The following is a 25,358-nucleotide window of genomic DNA, read 5'->3' as shown; positions in this document are numbered from 1 at the left end:
AGCAGCGCAGTTGGCAGCGAGCCCGCATTCAGAGCCAAGAAATCACGCGCATTTGCGCTCTCTGCCTCTCTCCGGCCGTGGCTCGCTGCCACCGTTCCCGTTATCTGATCCAGACCCCAGTCTCAGACTCAGGCATGTAGGTCTAAAGCGCTCTCCGGGCGCTGCCTACAGCGCGACTCTCCGGATGAAAACCCCGTTTAATCGCAATCACAAGCCACAGAAAGTAAAAGCGAGCGAAAAGCGGCGTCGCACACACTCACAACTAGCGGACCGCGCAGAACGAAACATCAGAAAATGTGTGTAATACAAAAATCCGTTGACGCGTTCGCCTTTGGTTTTTTGCAGAGGAATTGTCGAGCGAACGTACGTATGTATGTACATATGTATATGAATGTACCATATACACATGCATGTACATATGTACCAACTACTTGGATAGCGTTTCTTGGCAATATACACTGCACTTTGGTCATATCAGCTGCGATTCATAAATTCGCATGTCGGGAAACATTGTAAAGAATTTAAGGAGTTATTTACTATATTTTAAATCTTAAAAGCGACAGGGCTTAGACTAAAATATTAATTACAAGAGTACAGAAGTTTATACATATGTTTTGTGTGGGTAAACACATTTATGTACATACACTTTATCGAGATAAAACATTCGTCCAGGTACATAAAATAAGAGAAAATCTTTACATTTTCCAAAGAAAACGTAGCGAAAACACGCGAAAAATTAATAATGGCAGGGAATCGAGTAGAAAATTCTAAAGCAGATATTAATATATTTAGTTGTTTATATAAATATATATATATATATATATATACATATAAATATGTTTTATATTTAAGGGCCCTGACAAACTTGATTTACTTTGCATATTTATATTTGCATGCATTATGAGTATAATACAAAAAAAAACAAGAGAGAACGCTATAGTCGAGTTCCCCGACTATCTGATACCCGTTACTCAGCTAGTGGAAGGGAGAAGGAGAGTCTTAAGCACAGTTTTTGGCGGTTTGTAGGCGTAATAGTGGGCGTGGCAGATAGTTTTTTGGCAAATCGATAGAAATTTACAAGACCAATAACAAAAATGAAAAAATATCAAAACATTTTTCAAAAGTGTGGGCGTGGCAGCTTTGGGCGGTTTGTGGGCGTGGCAGATAGTTTTTTGGCAAGTCGATAGAAATTTACAAGACCAATACAAAAATGAAAAAATATCAAAACATTTTTTAAAAGTGTGGGCGTGGCAGTTTTGGGCGGTTTGTGGGCGTTAGAGTGGACGTGGCAGATAGTTTTTTGGCAAGTCGATAGAAATTTACAAGACCAATACAAAAATGAAAAAATATCAAAACATTTTTTAAAAGTGTGGGCGTGGCAGTCTTGGGCGGTTTGTGGGCGTTAGAGTGGGCGTGGCAACATAAATCGACAAACTTGCGCTGCGTCTATGTCTCTGGAGTCTGTATGCTTAATCTCAACTTTCTAGCTTTTGTAGTTCCTGAGATCACAGCGTTCATACGGACGGACAGACAGACGGACATGGCCAGATCGACTCGGCTATTGACCCTGATCAAGAATATATATACTTTATATGGTCGGAAACGCTTCCTTCTGCCTGTTACATACTTTTCAACGAATCTAGTATACCCTTTTACTCTACGAGTAACGGGTATAATTAATATGCAGTACACTTAATTCGTCTAAATTGTCCAATCCTGGAATGTTGAATTGACTTTTATTCTAATATACATAACCATGCATAAAAACGAACTTTCTGTAAATCAATACGCATTTGCAGGAAAATAAATTTTAATTTTCGGATCAACAGTTTCGGAGATCTTCACGTTCAGGAACTTGACTTAAGCGTTCTGTCGTTTTTTTAATATCCTAGCAGAGGGTATTTGCCCTGCAGTCAGAATTTTGCAGAGAGTTGTTCGACCACGAGATAATCGTTACCCGGGAGTGCGAACAAATCGATAGAAACTGGAAAAAAAAATAATAAATTAAAAAAAACAAAAACAAGAGAGAATGCTATAGTCGGGTTCCAGGACTATCTGATACCCGTTTCTCAGCTTGAGGAATTGTGAAGAAGAAATTCCAGCACCGAACATTTTGGCGGCTTGTGGGCGTTGGAGTGGGCGTGGCGAAAAGTTTTTTGGCAAATCGAGATTTATTTACAATACTAACAAAAATGTGAAAATATATCAAAACATTTACAAAAGTGTGGGTGTGGCAGTTTTGGGCGATTTGTGCGCGTTAGGTGGACGTGGCAAAAAGGTTTTGGCAAAATGGTAAAAATTTACAAGACTTGTACAAAAATGGAAAAAAATAGTAAAACATTTTTCAAAAGTGTGGGCGTGGCAGTTTTGTGCGGTTTGTGGGCGTTAGAGTGAGCGAGGCAAATATCTAGCTTTCTTGCTTTCCTGAGATCTCAGATCGATTCGGCTACTGATCGTAATCAAGAATATACATCATATGGTCGGAAACGCTTCATTTTGAATGTTACGTACTTTTTAACGAATCTAGCATACCCTTTTACTCTACGAGTAACGGATATAAAAACTTTATTACATTTTTCCAAAAAAATGGTGGCATAGAAATTGGCAAGACAAATATTGAAATAAAAACAAAACATTTTTTTTTAAATGGTGGGCGTGGCAGTTTTAGGTGATTTGTGGCCGGTAGGGTGCGCGTGACACCATCAGGAAACAAACTTGCGCTCTGGAATCGAAATTTAGAGTGTTAACTATCAAAAAAATAGAATAGAAAATAATTTATGTTAGGTTTACAATATTAGAGCCCAAATATTTTTTGTTACTTGTAAGGAGTGCTAAATATACTTAGTGGTCTATCTGATTACATCAATTGCGGCGAGTCGTCTTAAAGATTCTAAATTTTTTCCTGGGGTCCCGGCCATATCTTAAGCAACGAACAGTTGAAGGGAGGGTTAGTATTCTATCAGTATTAGTATCCGTGTGTTTTTGTGGACTCCGTCTTTCGCCGTATTCGTTTGCTGCAGTTGTAGAGTCGAAGTTCAGTTCATTATCGTATTTCCCCGTTTATAGAATTTACAAATGAACATTTGGATCACACATGTTGGTCTTGCCAAAGAGCGACAGGGAGGGACAAAGAGTATTAGAGTAAGAAGGCGATCGACAAGTATGTGTGTGTGAGTTGCAGCACAGATAAGACCGTCCGAGGTTGTCTATTTTGCCCCCCGATCATTTAAGCCGCTGAAATCCAGTAACTGCAATCGACAACCGAGTCGGCAGGGAGGCAAATGGCGAACAGAGAACCAGAGCAAAATGAAAACGCTTTGTCTGTACGTAATTTATGCCTAATGAACTATTTCCGGCCAAGTGTCAATTAATGTATTCCGTTTTGGGGCAGCACAACGTGCCCGCACAAACGTTGCCACGATCATTTTTCCGGCAAAACTCTGCGATCCCCGCCCTATATCTGATTCCCCACCCTCTCACCAAGGCAATAGCTTGCTTCCGCTGCTGTCTTTCCTTACCCTCAGCTACATGCATATGTATGCATCTGGCCTGATATAAAGATTGCCTAAATGAACGATTGGCCCGTTTGCTCACAGAGTGCAAAAGTGTACAAGGTTATTTGAACCACAATTTACCATATTATACAAAATGAAAAAGGTTTCCTATCCAGATTAGCAAACTTTTGTCTGAAACTGTAAGTGAGAATAAAAAATAAAATAATGAAATGAAAAAAAAACTAAAGAGAATGCAATAGTCGAGTAACCCAAATATCAGATACCTGTTACACAGCTCGTGGAAGTGCGAACAAGAAATTTTCACAATTTCTGGAATAAAACTGAAAAACAAAATTATATAAAATGAAAACGAATAATAAACGAATCCTTCTACCTGATACATACATTTAATCGAATCTTGTATTCCCTTTTTCTACGAGTAACGGGTAGAAAAACAAGAATGTTTTCAGTTTTGAGCAGTTTTTGGGCGTTTGAGTGGGCGTGGCAACGTTCTGAAACAGCTTTGATAGTTCCCGAGATAGATGCGTTCATTCGGACTGACGGAACGACTTGGTTTTGATCTTGATTAAGAATATATATACTTCATATGCTTTACGAGTAACGGGTATAATAGTCCTCTTTGTCACGCAATACTTTTATGCCCTTGCGGAGACTTTGCTCAGGATAACTATCCGAGTCGGCCTGGCCGTGTCCATCTGGTAAAAGATTCTAGAGACGAACATAGAGAGTGTATATACATAAATGTTATTTTCTTGTGGTTTTTTTTATAATTTTCAGTTTTAAAACAAATAAAAGCCACGTTATACCATCGGTTCTTATACCTCCAAATAGTTGGTAAGGTTTGCTATTTAATAAGATTTTTGTATAATGGTTAATATTCTTCGAACAACAAGTTGTTCTGCACATCGATAAAATTTCACAACACTAATAATAAAAACAAGAGAGAACGCTATAGTCGAGTTCCCCGACTATCTGATACCCGTTACTCAGCTAGTGGAAAGGAGGAAGGTCTTAAACACAGTTTTTGGCGGTTTGTAGGCGTTATAGTGGGCGTGGCAAAAAGTTTTTTGGCAAATCGATAGAAATTTACAAGACCAATACAAAAATGAAAAAATATCAAAACATTTTTTAAAAATGTGGGCGTAGCAGCTTTGGGCGGTTTGTGGGCGTTAGAGTAAGCGTGGCAAAAAGTTTTTTGGCTAATCGATAGAAATTTACAAGACCAATACAAAAATGAAAAAATATCAAAACATTTTTCAAAAGGGCGTGGCAGTTTTGTGCGGTTTGTGGGCGTAAGAGTGGGCGTGGCAACATGAATCGACAAACTTGCGCTGCGTCTATGTCTCTGGAGTCTGTATGCTTAATCTCAACTTTCTAGCTTTTGTAGTTCCTGAGATCACAGCGTTCATACGGACGAACAGACGTTACTCTACGAGTAACGGGTAAAAAAAGGAAAAAATATCAATAATTTTTCAAAAGTGTGAGCGTTTGGGCGATTGGGCGGCTTGTGCGCGTTAGATTAGGCGTGGCAACAAACTTGCGCTGCATCTGTGTATCTGGAGTCTACATGCTTAATCTCAACTTTCTAGCGTCTAGCGACTTGGCTATTGATCCTGATCAAGAGTATATATACTCTATACGGTCGGAAACGCTTTTGCCCGTTATATCCTTTTCAACAAATCTAGTATATCCCTTTACTCTTCAAGTAACGGTTATAGCTATTGTCCATATACAGTGGCCTATATACTAAAGACCACTTGCGAATGCTGGAGTAGAAGGTCAAAAATAAACGAGGTCAAACGAATTAGTTAATTTTTAAGGTAGAATAATATTCCATTAAAAAAACTATTCTGATCACATTAATATGCATTTCTATTTTCTTACTTTATATTTAAAATGATAAGAAGAAAAATAATTAGGACTGCTTGTGCGCGGTAGAGCGGCCGTTGCGAATACTTTAAAAAATTAAAAATCGGTCAGACCATGTTTATACACGTCACTAGAATCTGCATGCTCTATCCTAATTTTCCAGCTTTTACAGACGGACATGACCGACGGCGCATGACAGCTTTGTGCGGTTGAAGGTCCGTAGAGTACGTAGCAACGTTTTGAAATAAAGTTTCACTAAATAGGCCTAAAACTGGTACTGCATACCAACCCATGCCAATAGATAGAAGAAAGGACGGGTAGGCGAAATCTTTACGCTTACACGCACAAACGTCCAGGCAGAAGGCGGAGTAACGAACATAGCTAGATTTTAGTTTTGTTTTAACAAGTAACCTAAATGCAGTTTTACTTGACAAAACGCAACTGTCAAAAAAAAGTATGCCTACACTTTATTTAAAAGTATTTGTTGATATTATATAAATTGTGGTTAATGGCCTTCATTTCGCTTTGGGTCACTTATCAGAAAATGTAATCGCTAAATAATGCAAATAATGTTTTGGCTGTAAGTAGAAAGCTGATAAATATTGACTTAGGTCAAAATGTCAGAAAAGAGAGACTCTTTCAGGGGATGAGCATTTGTACGTAACAACATGAACGATGGTAACTGTATTTTTTCCGTTTTTATACCCATTCGATAAGAACGAAAAGAAACCCTAAATTCAGCGTTTTTAAGAGCCCCACCCAAGTCGACCCGAAACCGGTCATAAAATGAATAAACGCTTTCAAGCGCCGTGATCGGAGTTTGCTGATGGGGGATCATGAAGTGTCAACAATATGGGTAAGCAATCCAGACCAATTTGAGATCAGTTTTAACCAAGTTTTTCTGATGAACCAATCGACTGAGACGCCGCAAATAACAGCTGCTTAGATACAAAAAATTCCTAAGGGGACAAAGAATACATAATCGGTTTGGACCCCTGCCAATTCAAGCAAAACGAGCCTAAAGTCAATACCAAATCTATATTGAAGTCGAGACTGAATCGAAATCTGAATTGAGACGATCGGGCGGGCTCAAGCGAAAAGTCAGTTGCCGTTAAATACTTTGTTATTATTGCAGCTCGTTCAGCAGAATATTTAAATTTTGACCCAACCCCATTCCAATGTCGTAATATTCAGCTGTGTGTGCCTTTCAGTTTCAATCTGTTCGAGTGCGGCTTCTCTTTCTTTTCTTTTTTATATTTCCTTTTTTACAGTTTCTTGGGGTCAACACAACCTCATATCTTTAAACAACCTATGAAGTCTTGATTAACGACGGGGCAGTGTCAGCAGAGCAAGAAGGGACCCTGTAGTCGCGTGCTCTACCAGTTAGTTGTTACTTACCTCTTAAATATCAAAGCAAGTCTAGATCCTCAACTATTAGATACCCGTTACTTAGCTGAAGGGCGTGCAAGGCAGATGCAGGCATACAAGTAGTAAAGCAACTGTATTACACGCGGATGTATGTAACCTATATTTATTTACCTTAATTGTATTGTATAATTGTAATTGTAGTCCAGCTTGAATATCCAACACTGGGCCGCCACAGAAGTCACAGCGTGTTAAACTGGTCTTATCACTTATGGCTGAGACATAAACTCAGGTCCAGCATACATTTGGGCATCATTTCGAACCATAAAGTGCGGCTTAATGTTATCGACAGGGTCTCCTTTTTCCTTCCTATTCATGTTTGTTGCGATTTGCGACTTCACACGGGCCACAGTAGGATGGCTCCAATGGCGGTATCGGTCCCGACGAAAACATTGGAGAGACATAGACGCAGCGCAAGTTTAGCCCAAAACTGACACGTCCAAACTTTTGAAAAAGGTTTGGATATTTTTTACTTTTTTTGTTAGTTTTGTACATTTCTATCGATTTGCAGAAAAACTTTTTGCCACGCCCAGTCTTACGCCCATAAACTGTCACGACCACACTTTTGAAAAAGGTTTTGATATTTATTCATATTTTTATTAGTTTTGTAAATTTGATTCGATTTACAGAAACATTTATTGCCACGCCCACAAACCGCCCAAAACTGCCACGCCCACACGCATATTTTAACAGAGTGCCTTGATCTGGTGTAGTTGTTTAAGGTGCTCCAAAACGTACAACCCATTGCGACCAAAAGCTGTAGCCACTGTTTCCGCTGTAATTTTTGTGAGAGCAATAGCCTCAGGCCAGTGATAAAATCTGTCTATTATAGTGAGGCAACATCGAACATTTTGATAAAATGGCATGACTATTACGAGATGAGCGTTGTTAAAGCTGTCGTTGGGAACTGTGACCTATTTTGGGTTTAGATGATTAATCTGGCTTAACTACACGTAGCATGGAAGGCAGGTCCTCCTCCATTCAATGGTGAAGGGTTGTGGACGAATAAGAAAATTAGTTTGCGAAGAGAATTGGGTATATACGGACGAAAGTTGTTGTTTAAACGAAGTAATTCCTTGCACTAGATGTGAAATCTCGTAATCAGATGCCTATGCTTCCTCGAGTTGCTTTAAACTGACAGACGTTGGCATGGTAACAGCACATAGCCTGGAAAATGACTACATTATCAGACTACATTATCAGATCCTTTGACATGCATGATTTTGGTCGTAAGCTACGAAAAGTATCCAAGATGATGAAGTTGCCTTGGTGACGCTTTTGTAGTCCGTTTTGATACAAAATGCTTGATCCTTGAAGCAGTTTTTAAAATGCTTAATGGCTTTATGAATAGAGAGTATGTCCATTCCGCGCCATTGATTTCGTTTACTTTTATATTCAGTTATATTCTTTGCTTGTTAATGACAGAATTAAGAAAATTTACCTCGGCTTGATACACTGGCACTTGCTTTGGTTGATTCAAAGTCAATTCTTGCGATGAACCTTAAGACGGTTCGAAGAAGATTTTTTTGTTCCTCCCAATAGGGATATCATCAATAGTATACCAAATTGAAGGCGCGGAATATATCGACAATAAACTATTGAAATAAAAAGGGGACAACAAATCTGGGCCAGTGATAACTACTTCGGTCTCATCTACAACAAATGGCCAGAGAAGTTCTTGTCCCAGATTGTTAGGATCGGTCGAACGATCTGGGGCATCTCATCAAGAATCAGCGTACGAATTATTGGTTTGCTTCTGGACTCGGGAACCAGCCGTCGCTGTGTCAATATCTGCCTTGTAGCAAGCAACGTAGTTTGGACTCTGCACGCGCTGCAAATCTGTCACGCAACGGGCTTTTTAGCGTTCAAATTTGTTTTGCGGCCGGCGGATGCGCTACTAGGTCCTCCACGGTCAAAACAACTTCTGGATCAATTCACGGTGATGGAGTCAAACGTGTCGTCGGTATCGTTGACGCTATGCAAACGAAAAGACCGTTCTACCTGGGCGAACCACAGTTGTTGCCTGTTGCCCACGTCGCTTGTCAAGTGGTCCTGCAGCTGAGTTGACGTGTAGCGCCTCATCTTGAGATTAAAGCTCTTTGATCCTGACCAGCAGTTGTTCCTTTCCATTGGACATGATTTTGAATTCGTCGATCTTAAAGATTAGCTTCTTCGGAAGCTAGAGATCGCGAGGTTTACCGGGCATTAATTAAGGTAGTGTTGGTGAGATATGTGAGAGTGTGTGAGTTTAGCAAATTTTGGATGGATATAACCTTAATTATACCCGTTACTCGTAGAGTAAAAGGGTATACTAGATTCGTTGAAAAGTATGTAACAGGCAGAAGAATATATATTCTTGATCAGGATCAATAGCCGAGTCGATTTGGCCATGTCCGTCTGTCCGTCCGTCTGTCCGTATGAACGCTGAGATCTCAGGAACTACAAAAGCTAGAAAGTTGAGATTAAGAATACAGACTCCAGAGACATAGACGCAGCGCAAGTTTGTCGAATCATGCTGCCACGCCCACTCTAACGCCCACAAACCGCACAAAACTGCCACGCCCACACTTTTGAAAAATGTTTAAATATTTTTTCATTTCTGTATTGGTCTTGTAAATTTCTATCGATTTGTTAAAAAACTTTTTACCACGCCCACTCTAATGCCCACAAACGGCCCAAGGCTGCCACGCCCACACTTTTGAAAAATGTTTTGATATTTTTTCATTTTTGTATCAGTCTTGTAAATTTCTATCGACTTGCAAGACTTTTTGCCACGCCCACTCTAACGCCCACAAACTGCCAAAAACTGTCAGTGTTGAAGACTCTCCTTCGCATTTTCACTAGCTGAGTAACGGGTATCAGATAGTCGGGGAACTCGACTATAGCGTTCTCTCTTGTTTATTAGACCCGTTACTCGTAGAGTAAAAGGGTATACTAGATTCGTTGAAACGTATGTAACAGGCAGAAGGAAGCGTTTCCGATCGATATTGATCAGGATCAATAGTCGAGTCGATTTGTTCATGTCCGTCTGTCCGTCCGTCTGTCTGTCCGTATGAACGTCGAGATCTCAGGAACTATAAAAGCTAGAAAGTTGAGATTAGACATACAGACTCCAGAGACATAGACGCAGCGCAAGTTTATCGATTCATGTTGCCACGCCCACTCTAACGCCCACAAAAGCCCAAAACTACCTTTTTAATACGAATTGAAGAACTTTGGCACCTGACTGGCTATATTAAATAAAAAACCGTTTTACTCATTTATGAATAAAATACCTTCGAAACAAATACTTTAGGCATTGGGGCGCCAGATGGACTTTAGCGTTATGATCTTTATAGTTTAAAACAAAATTGCTGCGTAGACGTCATTACATTCTGCACGACGGAGAGACAAAAGTCCAACATGGATCGACTTAATCGATATGTATTCTTGTTTAGGATCATTGCCGAGTCGATCTGGCTAGCCTGTCTGTCCGTCCGTCTGTCCGCATGAACGTCGAGATCTCAGGAACTATATGTTGCCACGACTACTTGCTAGAAAATATTAGACTTTGTACTAAACAAGAAGTTTAAATATTAAAACGAAATATATTTTAAATATATAAGGGCTACGGTAAACAACGGTCCGGATTACATTCTTAGAGAGTGTGTTAATGACAAAATTTAAAATAATTAATATTAAAACTGCGAACTTTAGTAAAAAAAAATGAGTTAGAAATTTTTAAAAGTACTTTAAAATAATAATTAACTATCCTTGCTTAAACAAATTCAAAGTATTCTTAAAAAAAAAAAATACTCTTAAGTTAGTTACTTTTCGAATGGTGTAATGAGTAACATACAAACGTATAATCACGTTTAATTTCATTTAGATTTGTTCATTATTTATTATTATTATTTAATTAAAAATTGCAAACAGCTCACGTGCTAGTGAAGTTCACCCCGAGGGCTCCTGAACTTAAATTTAAATTATAGCTAGGTAATGGTTCAGCGGAATTGGCTGATTTTTTCCTAGAAGCTGCTCCCAATTTAAAAGTACGAAAACAGCAGTCGGCATATGCTGCCAACCAGTTCCTGCACAACATTCTGGTCCTTCCTTCTGTTTTTGTCGCTTTCTTTCGTACCCGTGGGCGATTCGCCTTGATTATGACAGTCGGGTTAGCATTGCTAAGAATGAAAACAGATCGGTTATTGTTCTTTCAAAAACTATAATTTCAAAAAATTAATTTTTTTAAATTAATAATAACTTTTCTTAAACGATTTGTCAAAAGTTTAATTAAAAAGTACTTTAACTAGTATTATTTTTTAAAAGTAAATAACTTTTCATTATAAACTAAGAATTATGGTACATATTTAATACTTAGATAAAATTAACAGCTTTAAGCGTTTTTTCGAAAACTGGTTTGTTTGTTAAAAAAACTGAATTATTTTAAGACTATGTGCAGTCAAATTCCGGACCACCTTAGCCGTAGGGGCTTACACACGTCCTTTAGAGTATAGGACTAAAAAATTTAATTAACAATTTGGCGCTACATTTGAAACACCAAAACAAAGACCGAAAGCCAACGCCACCGCGGTGCTGATGACGACGCAAAAGTCAAACTGAGTGGGTATGGTGAGGTGGTTTTAGTTGGCAACAAGAAAGCTAGGGAGTGGGCGCGTTGTTAGATGTAAGTTAAGGACTCTCCGCTCGAGGAAAAGCTGTCATGTTCAGAGCAGGCAGCAGACAACAGACAACGGACAACTGCAACAACAACTTATCACTCAAGAATCGGAGGCAGGTCGCAAAGCATGAAGGACCACCCTTAGCCATCTGAGGAAACTGGCAAGTAATTACAAGAGAACATGCCAAGAAGGCGCACTATCATGTAATAGAAATTGGGACGAAATGGAAGCCTAGATCGGCGTTTGTATGGGGAATTGTTAGCCGAAGCAGCCGCCATTAGGTTAGCATGCGAGGGCGGGTTTCATCCCAAGATTTATAAACATGTGTAGTGTCGAATATAGCGTGTCCTTGTGGGAGAGGTGGCAGTGTATACCATTGACCAACCCACAAAATCAAAAGCTCACTCCTTTTGGCCGAAATTGCTGTTGCGGCTGGTATTGTTGTTGTTTTTGACATGTAAACCCGACTGTCATAATCAAGGCAAACTGCCCGCGGGGACCAACAGCAGCGACAAAAACAGAAGGAAGGACCAGAATGTTGAGCAGGACTGGCTGGCAACATGTGCTGACTGCTGTTTCGTACTTCTAAATTGGGAGAAGCTTCGTAGAAAAAAAGCAGTCTGTGCCCCTGTCGCAGCGAACTAGTTTCCTAGCCATAGCAAAATTTGATTTTCAAAGTCCTCGGGGTGGACTTCACCTGCACATGAGCTGTTTGCCCATATATCCCTGCCACGCAACATCAATCCAAAGTAAGTCCTTGTTGTCACACACTAAAGAAAGTTGCCAGCCACGACGACAAGAAGCTTACCTCGGGGAATCAATTTCCACGCGTTATTATTGTTGCTAGATAAAAGGTAAACGAAGTCGGAACCGAAGACCTTGAATTGAAATAAACCACACTCTTCCCAGCGAGGATAGCTTTGGCTCATGTGCTATGTGCTTTATAAGTTTTCTCACTGTTCTCCTTTCCTTTTACTGGGTGTTCTGTTGCCTCATTTGTCCCCCACTTTTTCCACGGTCCCTAGTCTTTCTCAAGATTTTTTGTTACAACCCGCCAAAGTAAACATGCACCCAGAGCGCAATCTAATTAAGTGAAGTGTGGTTGGAGGAAGGGACGATAAACTAAATTTACCCCGATCTCAGTTTTTTCAAGTCCCTGCGCTTAGTATGTATGTATGTTTCATGGATGCGACGGGGCTCGCCTTTGCCGTGGTACCAAAAGAGATTTGCTGCTTTGCTTCTTGGTCGCAACTTTTTCCTTCTTGTCTTAGCTTTGTTCGGTTTGTCTACTCTATAACGATGCGTTTGTTGTCTGTGGCTCGTTCTAACAACATTTAAATTGGCTAATGGTTTTCCAACTTGCTTAACGCAAACGACTATATCTATTGTCCCTCTTTGTTCCATCGACTTGAGTCTAATTTAGAAACAACCTACAGTTGTCAGCAATAAAATTGGGAAGTTTTGTTGGCTAACCAGCATGAATTTGTTTATAGGTGAACGAAACACGTGACTTTTTGAATTTTGAATCTATTGGCATTACCATTAAATTAATGGTAACAAATCTTTTGCTTTTTTATTTTACTGGGAATGAAAAGCATCATCCGATATGCAAGCCACATCTTTCCTGAAGTATTGAATCGCCTACGGTTAAATGGCCATGTAAAATAGTATATACAAGCCATAGCATTACTGACAAGCGGATGCCTTTCATTGTAAGCAGCCTTTGCAATCGTTATGCATAATGTATGCATTAATTATGAGTCAGAAGGGTCGATGATTCTCAAGCAATAAAATGGTGCATAGTGCATTGCACTTTAATAAATTTACGTTAAAATGCCTGCCAAATAAAGGTCTCTATCACGCCACGCAATTATGCAATTTATGAAGCAAGTTTATTTGCCGCAAATTGTTATAAATCGAATTTAAAGTAGGATAAAAGTGCTTGCCATGGTGGAAAATGCAAATAAAAATGGTTGTAAAAATATGATAAATTACGCATACGTCGTGTCTGCACGTGTATGCAGGAGTGGGACATTGAGTTCGCTTTTAATTGCCATTTTTATCAGCATTTTGGTCGATGAAATTGGCATTATTGCCATCACAGCAATGCCATAAATGTGTGAGTTACCTGTGTTTCCTGAACAGTTTTGGTTAAAAAAATTACTTCTGCAGTTACCAGAGAACGGGCCAGGATCAAGTGGTTTGAGCATTACCACTATTAAGCACTTTACCACTTTAAGCAGTTTACGCGTTGCAATCGGATAATAACACTGAAAATAAAATAAAGCTTTAGTGGAAGAATATGTATGGCCACCGCAAAAGTTTGTGGTTGCTGCATCCCTTTCCTATAAATTATAGAAATAATCATGAATGGCAAGGACAAGCACTCCGCTTTTCCTGCGTAGGATGTACTAAACCGATTTAGTCATGCAATGAACTACGAAGAACTAAATCCAGCTTTTCCCAGTCTAATCTTTTCTGCCGGAAACTTCTCACCCGAAACATTTTTGCGTTGGCAACCATAAATCCTAAATTTAATGCGTCCAGAAGGACTTCCCCAGTTTTTTTAAAATCCAAAAATCAACCAAGCGCACAAACATAGCTCTATTTGCGCACCAGTCATTAAGTTGTCAGCATTATATTGACTTTCTATTTTGCTTCCCCTTCCCAGACCTATTCTGTTAATGGAATAACAACAATTGCGTTTCCTGCACGGGCCTCGGGTCAACGCGTCGTTTAGAACTCACAATCGAAAATCACAGTCCGGCCTTTCTTCACCTATATGAAATTTATTAGAAAAAAGTACTCTGGCCGGAAGGGGCATAAGTTCTTCAGGAAGTTTTTACACTAGTCGCTGTTGACGGCAGATCCAGAAATCAGAGGCATCTTTAAAATTGAGTGGGGAATCCGCAGCTTGCAAACTTTCAACGTGGTGGTGGTTGCTAGACCCACAGTACTTGTTGTAACAGCAATTTGACATATGGCCACCAAAGTTGAGCTGGGCCCTCGAAACTTCTGAAACTTGCCGCCTTCCAGTTGTCAATGCTGATTTTTTCTACTTGTCTTCTTGCCTGCTTTGCTTATGGTAGTGGTCAGAAGAACACTTTGATAAACTTTTCTACCGGGTAAATGCCAATCTCTGCTGCTTCTGTTTCCCTCAGCGTAAACTTTAAGACCAGCATGAGCGGCAAATGTTCGGGGAAATGAGATTCGTGCTTTAAATTAAATTACACATTTTAGCACGTTAGTCGGGGATTACTTATCACAGCAAGTGCCTTTTGCCGGCTGTGAGATGGACGGATGTTGAGTGCTTCCTTTTGAGTGGGAGCCGCAGTCCGTTCCTGTGACCATTGGGAATGGCGGACTTGGATGCTGTTCCCCTTTGATTGGATTTATCGCGCGGAAAGGAGAAAACCTGCCATGGAACTGCAAATGCTGTTTTTATATCGACGAATTTAACGAATGGACAGGCTTAGGAGGCGCTGTGCCAGACACGGCAGAATTCAAGCTAATCGCAGAGCAACAAAAAAAAGGAAATTTGTAGCCTCAACGTGGCAAATGCTTTGACGTGGTTTATACTGATTCGTCAGGTTAATTGGCTTAAAACGCGTGGTTAACACTAGCAAAGAGCGAAATGAAAAATTGAAGTCCTGCGAAACGCTGTTGGGAACTCACCGAACGCGACTACCACCTTCTTTGGGTTCCGTACAACGGGATGCGAGTGTGGTCCTCCACAGTGAATTGCATAGTGAATTGACATCGCATTGCTAATTGGTGGTTTTATAGTTGCAGCTTGTAATGCCTTGCAAATTTCGGGTGGCCCAATCGTAGGTCACCGACCGACTATGCGGACTACCTCCTAACCGTGATCCCCAATTCGGGATGCTCGACTATCAGGTACTAGGTACCGTTACTACTTTTCAACGAATCTAGTATACCATTTAGCTCTACGAGTAACGGGTATAAAAAGCGACAGTCTTGGTGAGAAGGAACATTCAACTCTTGCAATAATGATGATCGGCAACTGTTAAAATGATTAGAGGGTGTACAGTTGCTGGAGGAACGGAGGTGTGACTTCTGTTAGGTGCAGCTTCTCTGCGTGTGAACATTTAAAACTTTCGCCCGAAAGTTAGGAAAACAGAGTGAACACGGGGAGGTTAACCCTTTTAAATGTATGGGCTTTTGTGGAAGAAAAGTAATTAGAAAACGATGCACTCAGGTATAACTCAGACAAAAAGCCATATAATTAGTTTAGCTTTGTCCTTTAAGTTTAGGTCTTTAGTCTACGAGTAACGTATATAAAAACAAGAGTGAACGCTACTACTATTATAGCCCGACTATTTGATACCCATTACACAGCTATTGCAAGTGCGAAGGAGAGACTTCAACCGATGACACTATATTAATTATTCTAATGTCTTTGCTTCAACACTGACAGTTTTTTGCGGTTTGTGGGCGTGTGGGCATTACAAAAAGTTAATTGGCAAATCGAGAGTTAATTAAAAGTCAAACATAATTGTTTTTGAAAAGTGGGGGCGTGGCAGTTTTGGGGTTTTTTCTACCTGGTACATACTTTTCAACAAATCTTGTATACCCTTTCACTCGAGTATATCCTTTTATTCTACTATTATGCGGTATAACTGTAATAACATAATTTACCACTAGATGCATGTTCCTAATCTTCGATCGCGGTATAAAGTTCATTCTTGCTCTAGAAGGGTAAATATACACGTTACTCGTAGAGTTAAAGGGTGTACTAGATTCGTTGAAAAGTATGTAACAGGCAGAATAAAGCGTTGATCAGGATCAATAGCCGAGTCGATTTGGCCATGTCTGTCCTTCCGTATGAACGTCGAGATCTCAGGACTCATGCTGAGTCTTGTTGTTTCCAATTTCTATCAATATGCCAGAAAAATTTAAAAAAATATCTAATAGTCGGGGACATGTTTTTTAATTGCAGTTTGCTTACAAAGATGAAGTACGCAACGATGACATTATTTTACCACTTTAAAACTCTTCTTATTTTAAAATTTTTATTAGCAATTCCAATTGGCTTAAGTATTAACGACTTTTTTGACCAATCAAGGTTTCCACTCAGCCTTTATCCGGCTTTAGGCCCAAGGCGGCAGCGGGAGCAACTGGGAGTGTTCAAAATTAATATGCGCAGTTGCGATAAAGCAACTGTGCATGTGAGTGCCACCAGAGTTTTTGCATTTTCGCATAGAAATTTGTTGTTCTGCAGGCCCCGAAACTCGCCCCACGATAGAACTACAAGGACGCCCGATAGATATGTTTCCGGTTCAGGTTTATGTTTGCGTTTCCTTTTTTATAGCCGGGAAGAGACACGCAACATTTTGTATTCAAGTGCAAATTGCATTGCAGTTGCAGCAACGACGGAAATTTTGAGAGATTTTACATTTTTAGTGAGTAAATGAAAGAAGAGTGCGATCTCTGTGAAAGCTTCAGAGGAGATAGGGCGACCGTGTTGTGCCAGGTGACGCTATTGTGTCGCCACATATGGTGTAGGAGCTCCGAAAGTTGTTTGCTACATTTGACAGTCGCGCCGCAGGCATCATTTATCTATCCGACTAAGCTTCCATCCGCTTACTCGTTTGGGCACCTCTTTTTTCGCAGACACTTCACGCCCATAATTTACAATTCAAAATGTCCCGGATTCTTCTTCAGTACTGCTCTTGCCGATTTGCCACGAAACTGGGCTTCATTTATTCAACAGCTGTCAGTGGATGAAAACTTTCTTAGTGCTCTAGCACAAGTAACATAAGTCCAAAGTCACACTTATACTTAAGGTTCTAGGACGGACCTAACAAAAAAAGAATATTTTCGTGTAACACTAATATTTTGCATTTAAAATCTTTAGCATATAACATCCAATTCAACATGTGAACAGAAATTACTAAACTGGTTTTGCTTTGCCGTAATAAGACATTATACCCACTGGCTTATAATTTTTAAAACGCTTCTATCAGATACCCGTTACTCAGCTAAAAGAGTGCGAGGGAGATGAAGAAAAACACAGGAACAGTTTCTTAAGATTGCATACGAGGGCCTTACCTAAATTACTCACGACACTCTGACGACTTCAGACTGTAATGTTTTGAGTGTTTCGATAAATGTTAACTAAACGAATACTCACTGCCAAAAATTGGTCTCTATCTCGGAGTGGACATAGGAAAAATGTTTTGGAACACCGATAAAAATTGGCAAGACAAATAAGAGAGAACGCTATAGTTGAATGCCGCTTCTATCTATCAACTAGTGAAAGTGAGAACGAGAAATTTTCACATTTTCTGGAATATCGATATTGGGGAAAAAAATAATAATAAAATGAAAGAAAAGAAAAACAAGAGAGAACGCTATAATCGAGTTCCCTGGATACCCGTTACTCAGCTATTGAAAGTGCGAAAGAGAGACTTCAACACTGACAGTTTTTGGCGGTTTGTAGGCGTTGGAGTGTTAATTGGCAAATTTAGATATATTTACACAAAAATGTGAAAAAATATCAAAACATTTTTCAAAAGTGTGGGCGTGGCAGATCACGACGTTCATACGGACAGACAGACGGACATGGCCAGATCGACTCGGCTATTGATCCTGATCAAGAATATATGTACATATATGTACATATATACTTTAAATGGTCAGAAACGCTTCATTCTGCCTGTTACATACTTTTAAACAAATGTACTATACTCGTAAAGTAAAACGGGTGTAAGAAATCTAAACTTTTTCAAAGGAGTGAGCGTGGCAGACTTGGGCGGTTTATAGTGTTAGAGTGGGCGTGAATATAAACTTGGGTGCGCCTACGTTTTTGGAATCTATATAATATATATATATTTCGTCTGTCCGTATGAACGCCTCGGTCCCAAAAACTAATAAAGCTAGAAAACTAAGATTAAGTTAAGATACAGATTCCAAAAACTTATATATATATATATAAATATATATATATATATATATATATATATATAAATTATATGGTCGAAAACGATGCCTTCTACATGTTAGTGGAGGGTGAATTTAGTGTACCCTTTTACTCTACAAGTTACGGGTATAAAAATCGATAAAATTAACGTTTTTCAAAAGTTTGGTTGTGGCATACTGTCATAATGCACAACATGTAATATGAAATATATAATAGCTATATAATCCTGCTGTCCTGCCGGTGATACCGGCTTATCTTGGAAAATTGACAGTTTGCCCTTTTAGGCAAACCACATATATTGCTGCAGATGAGGTCCTCGGCAATTTAACACCCGTTCCGCAGCATACCGATGTATAAGTCTAGTTAAAAAACGCGGTCGGTGATATTCCGCAAACTTATTTACATCCATTTCATTTACATGTCTCTGCACTTGTTTGAGCTTTTAAATGAGTTCCCACGCCAAATTTATTTGTTTTGAGTTTACTTCGTCCCATGGGTTGCACTTTTCAGAAGCATTCATAGTTTCCACACAATTGGCTCAGCTCATAGGACTTTTTCATCCTCTCCTGCCTCTTGCATCACATATGATACACTTACAAACTTTATGATTTATGCAGTGCACTTCCATCGATATTGATACTGGGAAAAATATGTGGGCACTAATATTATTTTCTTTTAATTTAGCCAACATCAAAAACTGACAGGTAGAACGAGAAAGGTTTCGACAGTACGTAAGTGCGTAAGATTTTTTGAAAAGTGTAGGTGAAATGAAGGAGGCACTCGAGCAGAAATGCTATTTATCTTCAAAAAGCACGGCGGAAAGGTTTTGAAGCAATGTTTGATTGAACCCTAATATCAGTCTTCATTAAGTGGTTTCACTTCGCAATAGCGAAATATCAGATACGAAATGATACGAAAACAAGAGAGAACGCAATAGTCGAGTTCCCCGACTATCTGATACCCGTTACTCAGCTAGTGGAAGTGTGAAGGAAAGTCTTCAACACTGACAGTTTTTGGCGGTTTGTAGGCGTGAGAGTGGGCGTGGCAAAAAGTTTTTTTTGGCAAATCGATAGAAATTTACAAGACTAATTAATACAAAAATTAAAAAATATCAAAGCATTTTTCAAAAGTGTAGGAGTCTCAGTTTTTGGCGGTTTGTGGGCGTTAGAGTGGGCGTGGCAACATGAATCGACAAACTTGCGCTGCGTCTATGTCCCTGGAGTCTGTATGCCTAACTTTCTAGCTTTTATAGTTCCTGAGATCTCGACGTTCATACGGACAGACAGACGGACGGACAGACGGGCAGACGGACGGACAGACGGACAGACGGACAGACGGACAGACGGACGGACAGACGGACATGGCCAGATCGACTCGGCTATTGATGACAATTTCCTTCTGCTACTCGAACGTTTTTCTGCATACGTAATCAGTTCGACATCTGAATCAGTATCCTCAAATATAATCATCAAATCAACAACAGACAACAATGAGGGTAGGCGCACATATGCATTTCAATTGCATTCTGAAGCCGATTCGGTGAACAACCCACAAAACTCATTTTTAACTTGGGGAAGGACAACGAGTCAACTTACTGGTAGCCACCGGGAGAGATACTCTTTTTAGTCAGTGCGAAACCAGCGAGTATTCAGGATATTTTCCTTTTAAAGGAAAATGTAGCCTGTCACAAATTGCAGTGCATGGGACATTGCTCGTTCACGAACATGGCCATGTATATTTTGTGCACAATAATTCGGCGAAGCTCTTTGAAGCGTTAGGTTCGCAGCAATTGTTGAAATTTACAATTGCGATTCATCAAAAATAGATTAGGTTTTCATTGCAACAATACTATCCATCTCGATACGACGACACATGAAAACATGAACAGCTGAGCAAGAATAGTGCACTTATTTGTCATCCAACAATATTAATTTTAAAACAAGTATGCAGCATCGTTGAACTATTTGGCAGTCACAATTTTTAACACCCTAATGGCTCCACTGCAATTTTTATGGTATACGTCGATGGGGCGTGCTTTAATATCCATGTGAAGCAAGTACACCAAGGAGCAGTAAAATAAAATAAAAGGGGAAAACTTTGAACTTTAAATACATTTTTTTGACTTTACCATTACCCTGGAAAAGTTCTTAAATAAAATAGAATATGAAAAAACCAAAAAAGCACTGTTGGCTGAGATGCCATGCCTGAAAAGCCGGAGGCCACTAGCACTTCAGTGTGCAGCGGAAAATTCGGTGAAATAATGGGCCAGAAGCCTTGGCATTAACTTGGGCTTTAGCGGGTACCAGAAGCAGTCATCCAGATGGGAGTGTGTATGCGATGTGTGTGTGAGTGTGCATCAAATTTAAGACCCCTGCCCCGGCTTGTTGCCAAGTTTTAGCAACAGTTTCTGAAGGGAATATGTCAAAGAAGACGGTGCATCCTCGACTCTGTTGCATTATAAATGCCGCATAATTTAAGCGCATTCACTGCAGAACGGCGTGGCGCAAGAATAAACCGAACACAAGAGGGGCATCTTACGCTTTAAGACCCGTGCTGTCGCATCTCGCAACGACTCCTCGGACCCGGCATTTCGCTACTCAACTTGCCACTTGCAACAACAGTCGCCCGGCGGAGTGTTTGCTTGACGCTTCAAAACCCCATCTGGCGAAGGATCTTTCTCCTCCTAGACGGGTGCAACTTGAAGCCTGCTGCTCATCGACAAACTTTGCCATCTCAGGCCGCCGCAAGTGTGCTGCGTGCGTGCCGTGTCCTCTTCCGGTCAATCGCTTTGTAATGTCCCGGGCACTTGACCTGCAACTCGGGGCTCAAGTGCTAGAATTGAGTCCCCAGAACGTGCCCAGCGGCAGGATATTACGTGCATAAGTGAGTGGTCATGAATAAGAGTTATAGCGTGAAGGCATCGGATCGTGGGCGATCATAAGGTGCCTGTGATTTAACTGGTCCTCCAAAAGTGTGGCATGCATATCCTGCACTCTGTCGCTAAAAGTGCCGTATTGGCCCACCATCGCAATCAAACGGAGAAGTGAATGCGGCTGCATCTACTCAGCAGCCCTAAATACCGCGGTCCCTAGCTCTTGGATGCCGCAGCTTAAAGTACCGCACATGGTACCATGGGCGATTATCCATCTGCCCCACCCACTCCGCTTTTATGGGCTTGCAGTTTTTCTTTAGTTTTACGCGCTGTTGAAAGTCATGGGAAAAAATAAAAACAACGCACCCAGGACGCACGTCGCAGTTTTAGTCTCAGATTTGCATTGCATTTGCATTTTGGCATCCTTGACTGCCCCCGTTTGGGGCACGTGCAACACGTAAAACTTAAGAATGCCGCACCATCAGCTGCAGCCAACTTCCCTGCTGCCACACGGCGTCCTGCACCAACTGTTGCTATCAATACCAGTTGCCATTGAAGACAACGTTCTAGGGCACTCCCGTCGCAAACTCTATACGATGGGACTTTTCAGTCTTATCGGGCCATTTGCGATGCCAGGTGGCTCCTTGAGATTTCCAAACCAAATTTCGAAACCTATCGAAGCAGCTCCGCTGGCGCCCACTTACCAGGCGAGCTGCGATCTGGAAATTGGCAGTGAATCGCTCTGCAAAGGGTATTCGCGTTGCCTTGTTTGCTCGCTCGCAGTTCATTTTTCACCTTGCCTGGTTGGCCCAAGTGGCCCGAATGCAGCCTGAGCAACGGCACTTGCGTTTTTGCACTTTGCGATTTTGCATGGAGCACTTGCACAGGCTGCCATCGTAATTTACCAACTATATACGCCCTGCTGCCTGGCGCATGTTCCCTCCTGCCTGCTACCTGCCTCAATACACACCCGAATTACAATGGGTGCCACGCTGCTAGCGAACTCCACTGGCGGGAACCGGATACGGAAGCGTGCCGTAAAAGTGGCATATTTGCCGCATCCTGTTGACAATAACTGGTCCATGGCAGTGGCACACAGTCTTTGCCCAGCTGCGGCTGCAAACAATGTGCCTTGTGCGACTTTTTTCACCTGCCGTCAGTGCTCCGATTGGTTTTGCCGTCCTCGTCTACGTTAGGCACGGATTACTGTGCCTGTGTACTGATGAGTAAATTTAAATTTAAATTTAAAGATAATGTACATGTGAATGACATAACTAATATGACCCACATCAACTGATGATTCCTCATCTTAATGGACTGCCATTGATAACGGGGCAAATCAGACCGTGACACAAACTTTTAGGAGACTCCGCCTAATAAATATGCCTAATTGAATGAACTGCCCCTGAGATTGCCGAGCCAAGACCTAGGGAGCTAAACAAAAACAGGAACAAAGGTAGAATTTGTGTCGTAAATTTTCCGAAGAACAGGCGCCGAGGGACGGCGCAAAGCTGACAAACAATTAAAACAATGAAAAGTGGGCAGACAAACGGTTAAGATCCCAAAGAGACAGGTGTGACCATTCTTAAAGAATGGTTGCTGAGCGGTGGGTGGTGACTGGTGGGTGGTTTATGGTAGGTGGTGAGTGGTAATTTGCGGGAGGGCGGACCAACTTCATTGCCTGGCAACGGCTGGCGGTCGGCACTTTATCAACTGCCGGTGGCATTTCTCAAGCATCTTCCCTACTTCCTCCTATGCTCACTTGGTTGTTGTTGTGCTCAGCTTATTGTTATTTTTGGGGGCGATGAAAATGTGGCCTTGGTGCCCTTCCCAACCCTTGCGACGGCAGGGGGACCTGTGGGAAAGCGAGGAAAATGATTATTTATAAACTGTTGATTTCGTCTCTCTCCAACAAGAGACTACACCTAGCAGCGCGAGCCCGCCCCCTTTGTCCTTTGAGCAAAGTTTCCGCCGCCGAAGGGCCAACTTCCCACCCCAGCTGCCCCATCCCTGCCGCCCCTCAATTGTCCCGAGCCTATTGTCTGATAGTTGGAAAACATTTTGCACGCTTTTGGCATCTAACATGGAAATTATTGCGCCTGCAATGCCTTGACAGTTCAAGTGCACTGTCCCCGGCTACTCTGCAGCTGGGGAAAGCCAGGCAAATACATAGCTGTGCTCGCATTTTTAATTAAATTTAGACTGCTCCAGCTACACAGATATATGGGTGTGTAGAGAGACGCGGGGAGTATATTTCAAGTTTCTCTGGCGCACACTTTTTTCGTTTCAATAAACAATTTTTATTGCTCCCTCACAAATTAGCCTGCTGCTTTTCGGGTTGCCATTGCATCTGTTTGCTCTTTAAGTTCTTAGCGCTTCTTGGGTTTTTTTTCTAATGGGTTTGCTTGATTTAGGCTGTATCTACAAAAAAAATTATTATTATTATACCTCATTGTGGGCCAATGTCCGTCCTATCCCATTGTCTATTCCAAAGGCCCATGAAATGTATGTCTTATGTGGTCGAACACCACTTGAGCTTCCAAATTGAATGTGCTGCAGTCCTCAGGGCCATGCATGCAATTCCAAAATAAAATTGTGCAAAAACCAAGGGACGCCGCAATGAGGAGCCGACGGATCCGAACGAGATGGACACCCACTTGTCCTTCGGTCATAGGCCTGTCACGTGCCGGCAGAGGCAACTGCACCTTATTTCGCCTAGGTACTGGAGTTGGAGAGTTCCTGGCAGCCCATGTCCAGCTCCATGTCCTTTTCTGTCTGGTGGGGCAGATCTACATCAGCCATCCTTGGGATGTCGCTTCTGTTTGCATTTTTTGCATGAAATTGACGTTTCATTTGTTATAATATGCATCGAGGCAACATTTCAATACTCATAAATATTTAACAGGCTTTCATATGTGGGGCCAAACGTTGGAGGAGCCACAAGCACGCTTGCATCGGGAGCCATCCGATATCTCACATCGAGAGGATATCGGGATACACGGTGTCTGGATGCCGAGTTCGGGGATACGAGAAATGGCTTCTGGACCCCAGACTGGACTCCGGCTGGCAGGCAGCCGCATGTGTATATGCACTCTAGAGTCGTTAATGCCAGTGCCGCCAAAAGGTTCCCCCAGACGTTGGACATGGGCGTTGACACATGCAACAACATAATCAATATAAAAAGCGAAGATAAAACCCCAAAAAATAAATTGTTTAAATTTTAAATTTGAAAACTTAAATGGTTTATACTAGATTCGGTGAAAAGTATGTGACAGATAGAAGTAAGCGTTTCCGAACATACTTTTCAACGAATCTAGTGTAACGGAATAATAATTACTGGATCATTTAGTTTAATAGAGTTGCTTTCAATAAGTTTCGTCGCACCTCTTATTCCTTATTCTGCAGTGCAATTAGAAATCAACTCACAGAAATAATGTTTTCTACACTGCCATTGTAATAAAAAGAGTTCTTGCTCCAAATACCTTTGCATCAGTTCAATATAGCTCAGGATTTGGTAGTTCCGGGTAGATCAAGAAGGAGCGCCAGATACGATACATCAGTCGGGAATCCAGTTCTTTCACCGTGTGCAGTGAAGTGCATGAATTATTGATTTAAATTATACTTGACTCGCGAGATAAGCCGCTATTCTTTCTTGCCTTTGATTCAAATGATTCGAGCCAATAGGGCCCAAGGCATGTTAAAGCACGACCCCTTAAAGACAGGCAAAGCTTACACGCAGCGTTCGCTTTCCGGTAAATCAAAACAATCAGCACTAATTGGAATTTTAACAGTTCAGAAAAAAAGCCACATCTACACGAATGCAAGTCGAGTGTAGACGCGACTGTTGACCCAAAAACCTAGTGGAGCTAGCGGCATTGCCAAAGCCTATGGCAGTCAAAGAGTGGGAGGGGGAGTGGTTTCCCCCACTTCCAGTGGATTAGTAGGCAATAAATTAGTAAAATAGTATAAAAAAGCGGTAGCAACGTATATATTTTTGTTCCAAAGGCTCAATAGAACCCCTACTACACCGTCACTGCAACCAGGCAGTCACCTTTGCTTGGTGCAGGTCTTGA

At 41.0% G+C, this 25,358-nt stretch overlaps 1 protein-coding gene and 2 long non-coding RNA genes across 6 annotated transcripts; 1 reads left to right on the top strand and 2 right to left on the bottom strand.

The window, feature by feature from the left end:
• The first annotated feature begins 46 nt into the window (after window positions 1-46).
• LOC120321506 lies at window positions 47-24,518 on the top strand. Of its 4 annotated transcripts, none has more exons than XR_005561146.2 (2): window positions 47-363; window positions 24,191-24,518. XR_005561146.2 is itself a non-coding variant. In XM_039374145.1 (2 exons), exons 1-2 carry the CDS (start codon window positions 18,466-18,468, stop codon window positions 24,507-24,509), a joined length of 345 nt encoding a protein of 114 aa, XP_039230079.1. In that variant the 5' UTR covers window positions 18,445-18,465; the 3' UTR covers window positions 24,510-24,518. The 4 variants fall into 4 exon arrangements, 2 of the variants coding, with proteins under 2 accessions (XP_039230079.1, XP_039230078.1); XM_039374145.1 differs by lacking the exon at window positions 47-363 and adding an exon at window positions 18,445-18,491; XM_039374144.1 differs by lacking the exon at window positions 47-363 and adding an exon at window positions 18,451-18,539.
• On the bottom strand, window positions 18,558-19,442 carry LOC120321507. Its single transcript, XR_005561147.2, has 2 exons — window positions 18,832-19,442; window positions 18,558-18,772 (listed from the first exon to the last, which is right to left on the bottom strand). It is a non-coding gene; the product is annotated as an uncharacterized LOC120321507 (long non-coding RNA).
• LOC26536052 lies at window positions 23,510-24,196 on the bottom strand. Its single transcript, XR_001454148.3, has 2 exons — window positions 23,734-24,196; window positions 23,510-23,677 (listed from the first exon to the last, which is right to left on the bottom strand). It is a non-coding gene; the product is annotated as an uncharacterized LOC26536052 (long non-coding RNA).
• Window positions 24,519-25,358: the final 840 nt, after the last annotated feature.

Source organism: Drosophila yakuba, chromosome 3L, assembly GCF_016746365.2.
Source record: "Drosophila yakuba strain Tai18E2 chromosome 3L, Prin_Dyak_Tai18E2_2.1, whole genome shotgun sequence".
Classification (NCBI taxonomy): Eukaryota; Metazoa; Arthropoda; class Insecta; order Diptera; family Drosophilidae; genus Drosophila; species Drosophila yakuba.
Note: the sequence above shows the minus strand (reverse complement) of the source record. Positions and strands in the feature narration are given on the sequence as shown.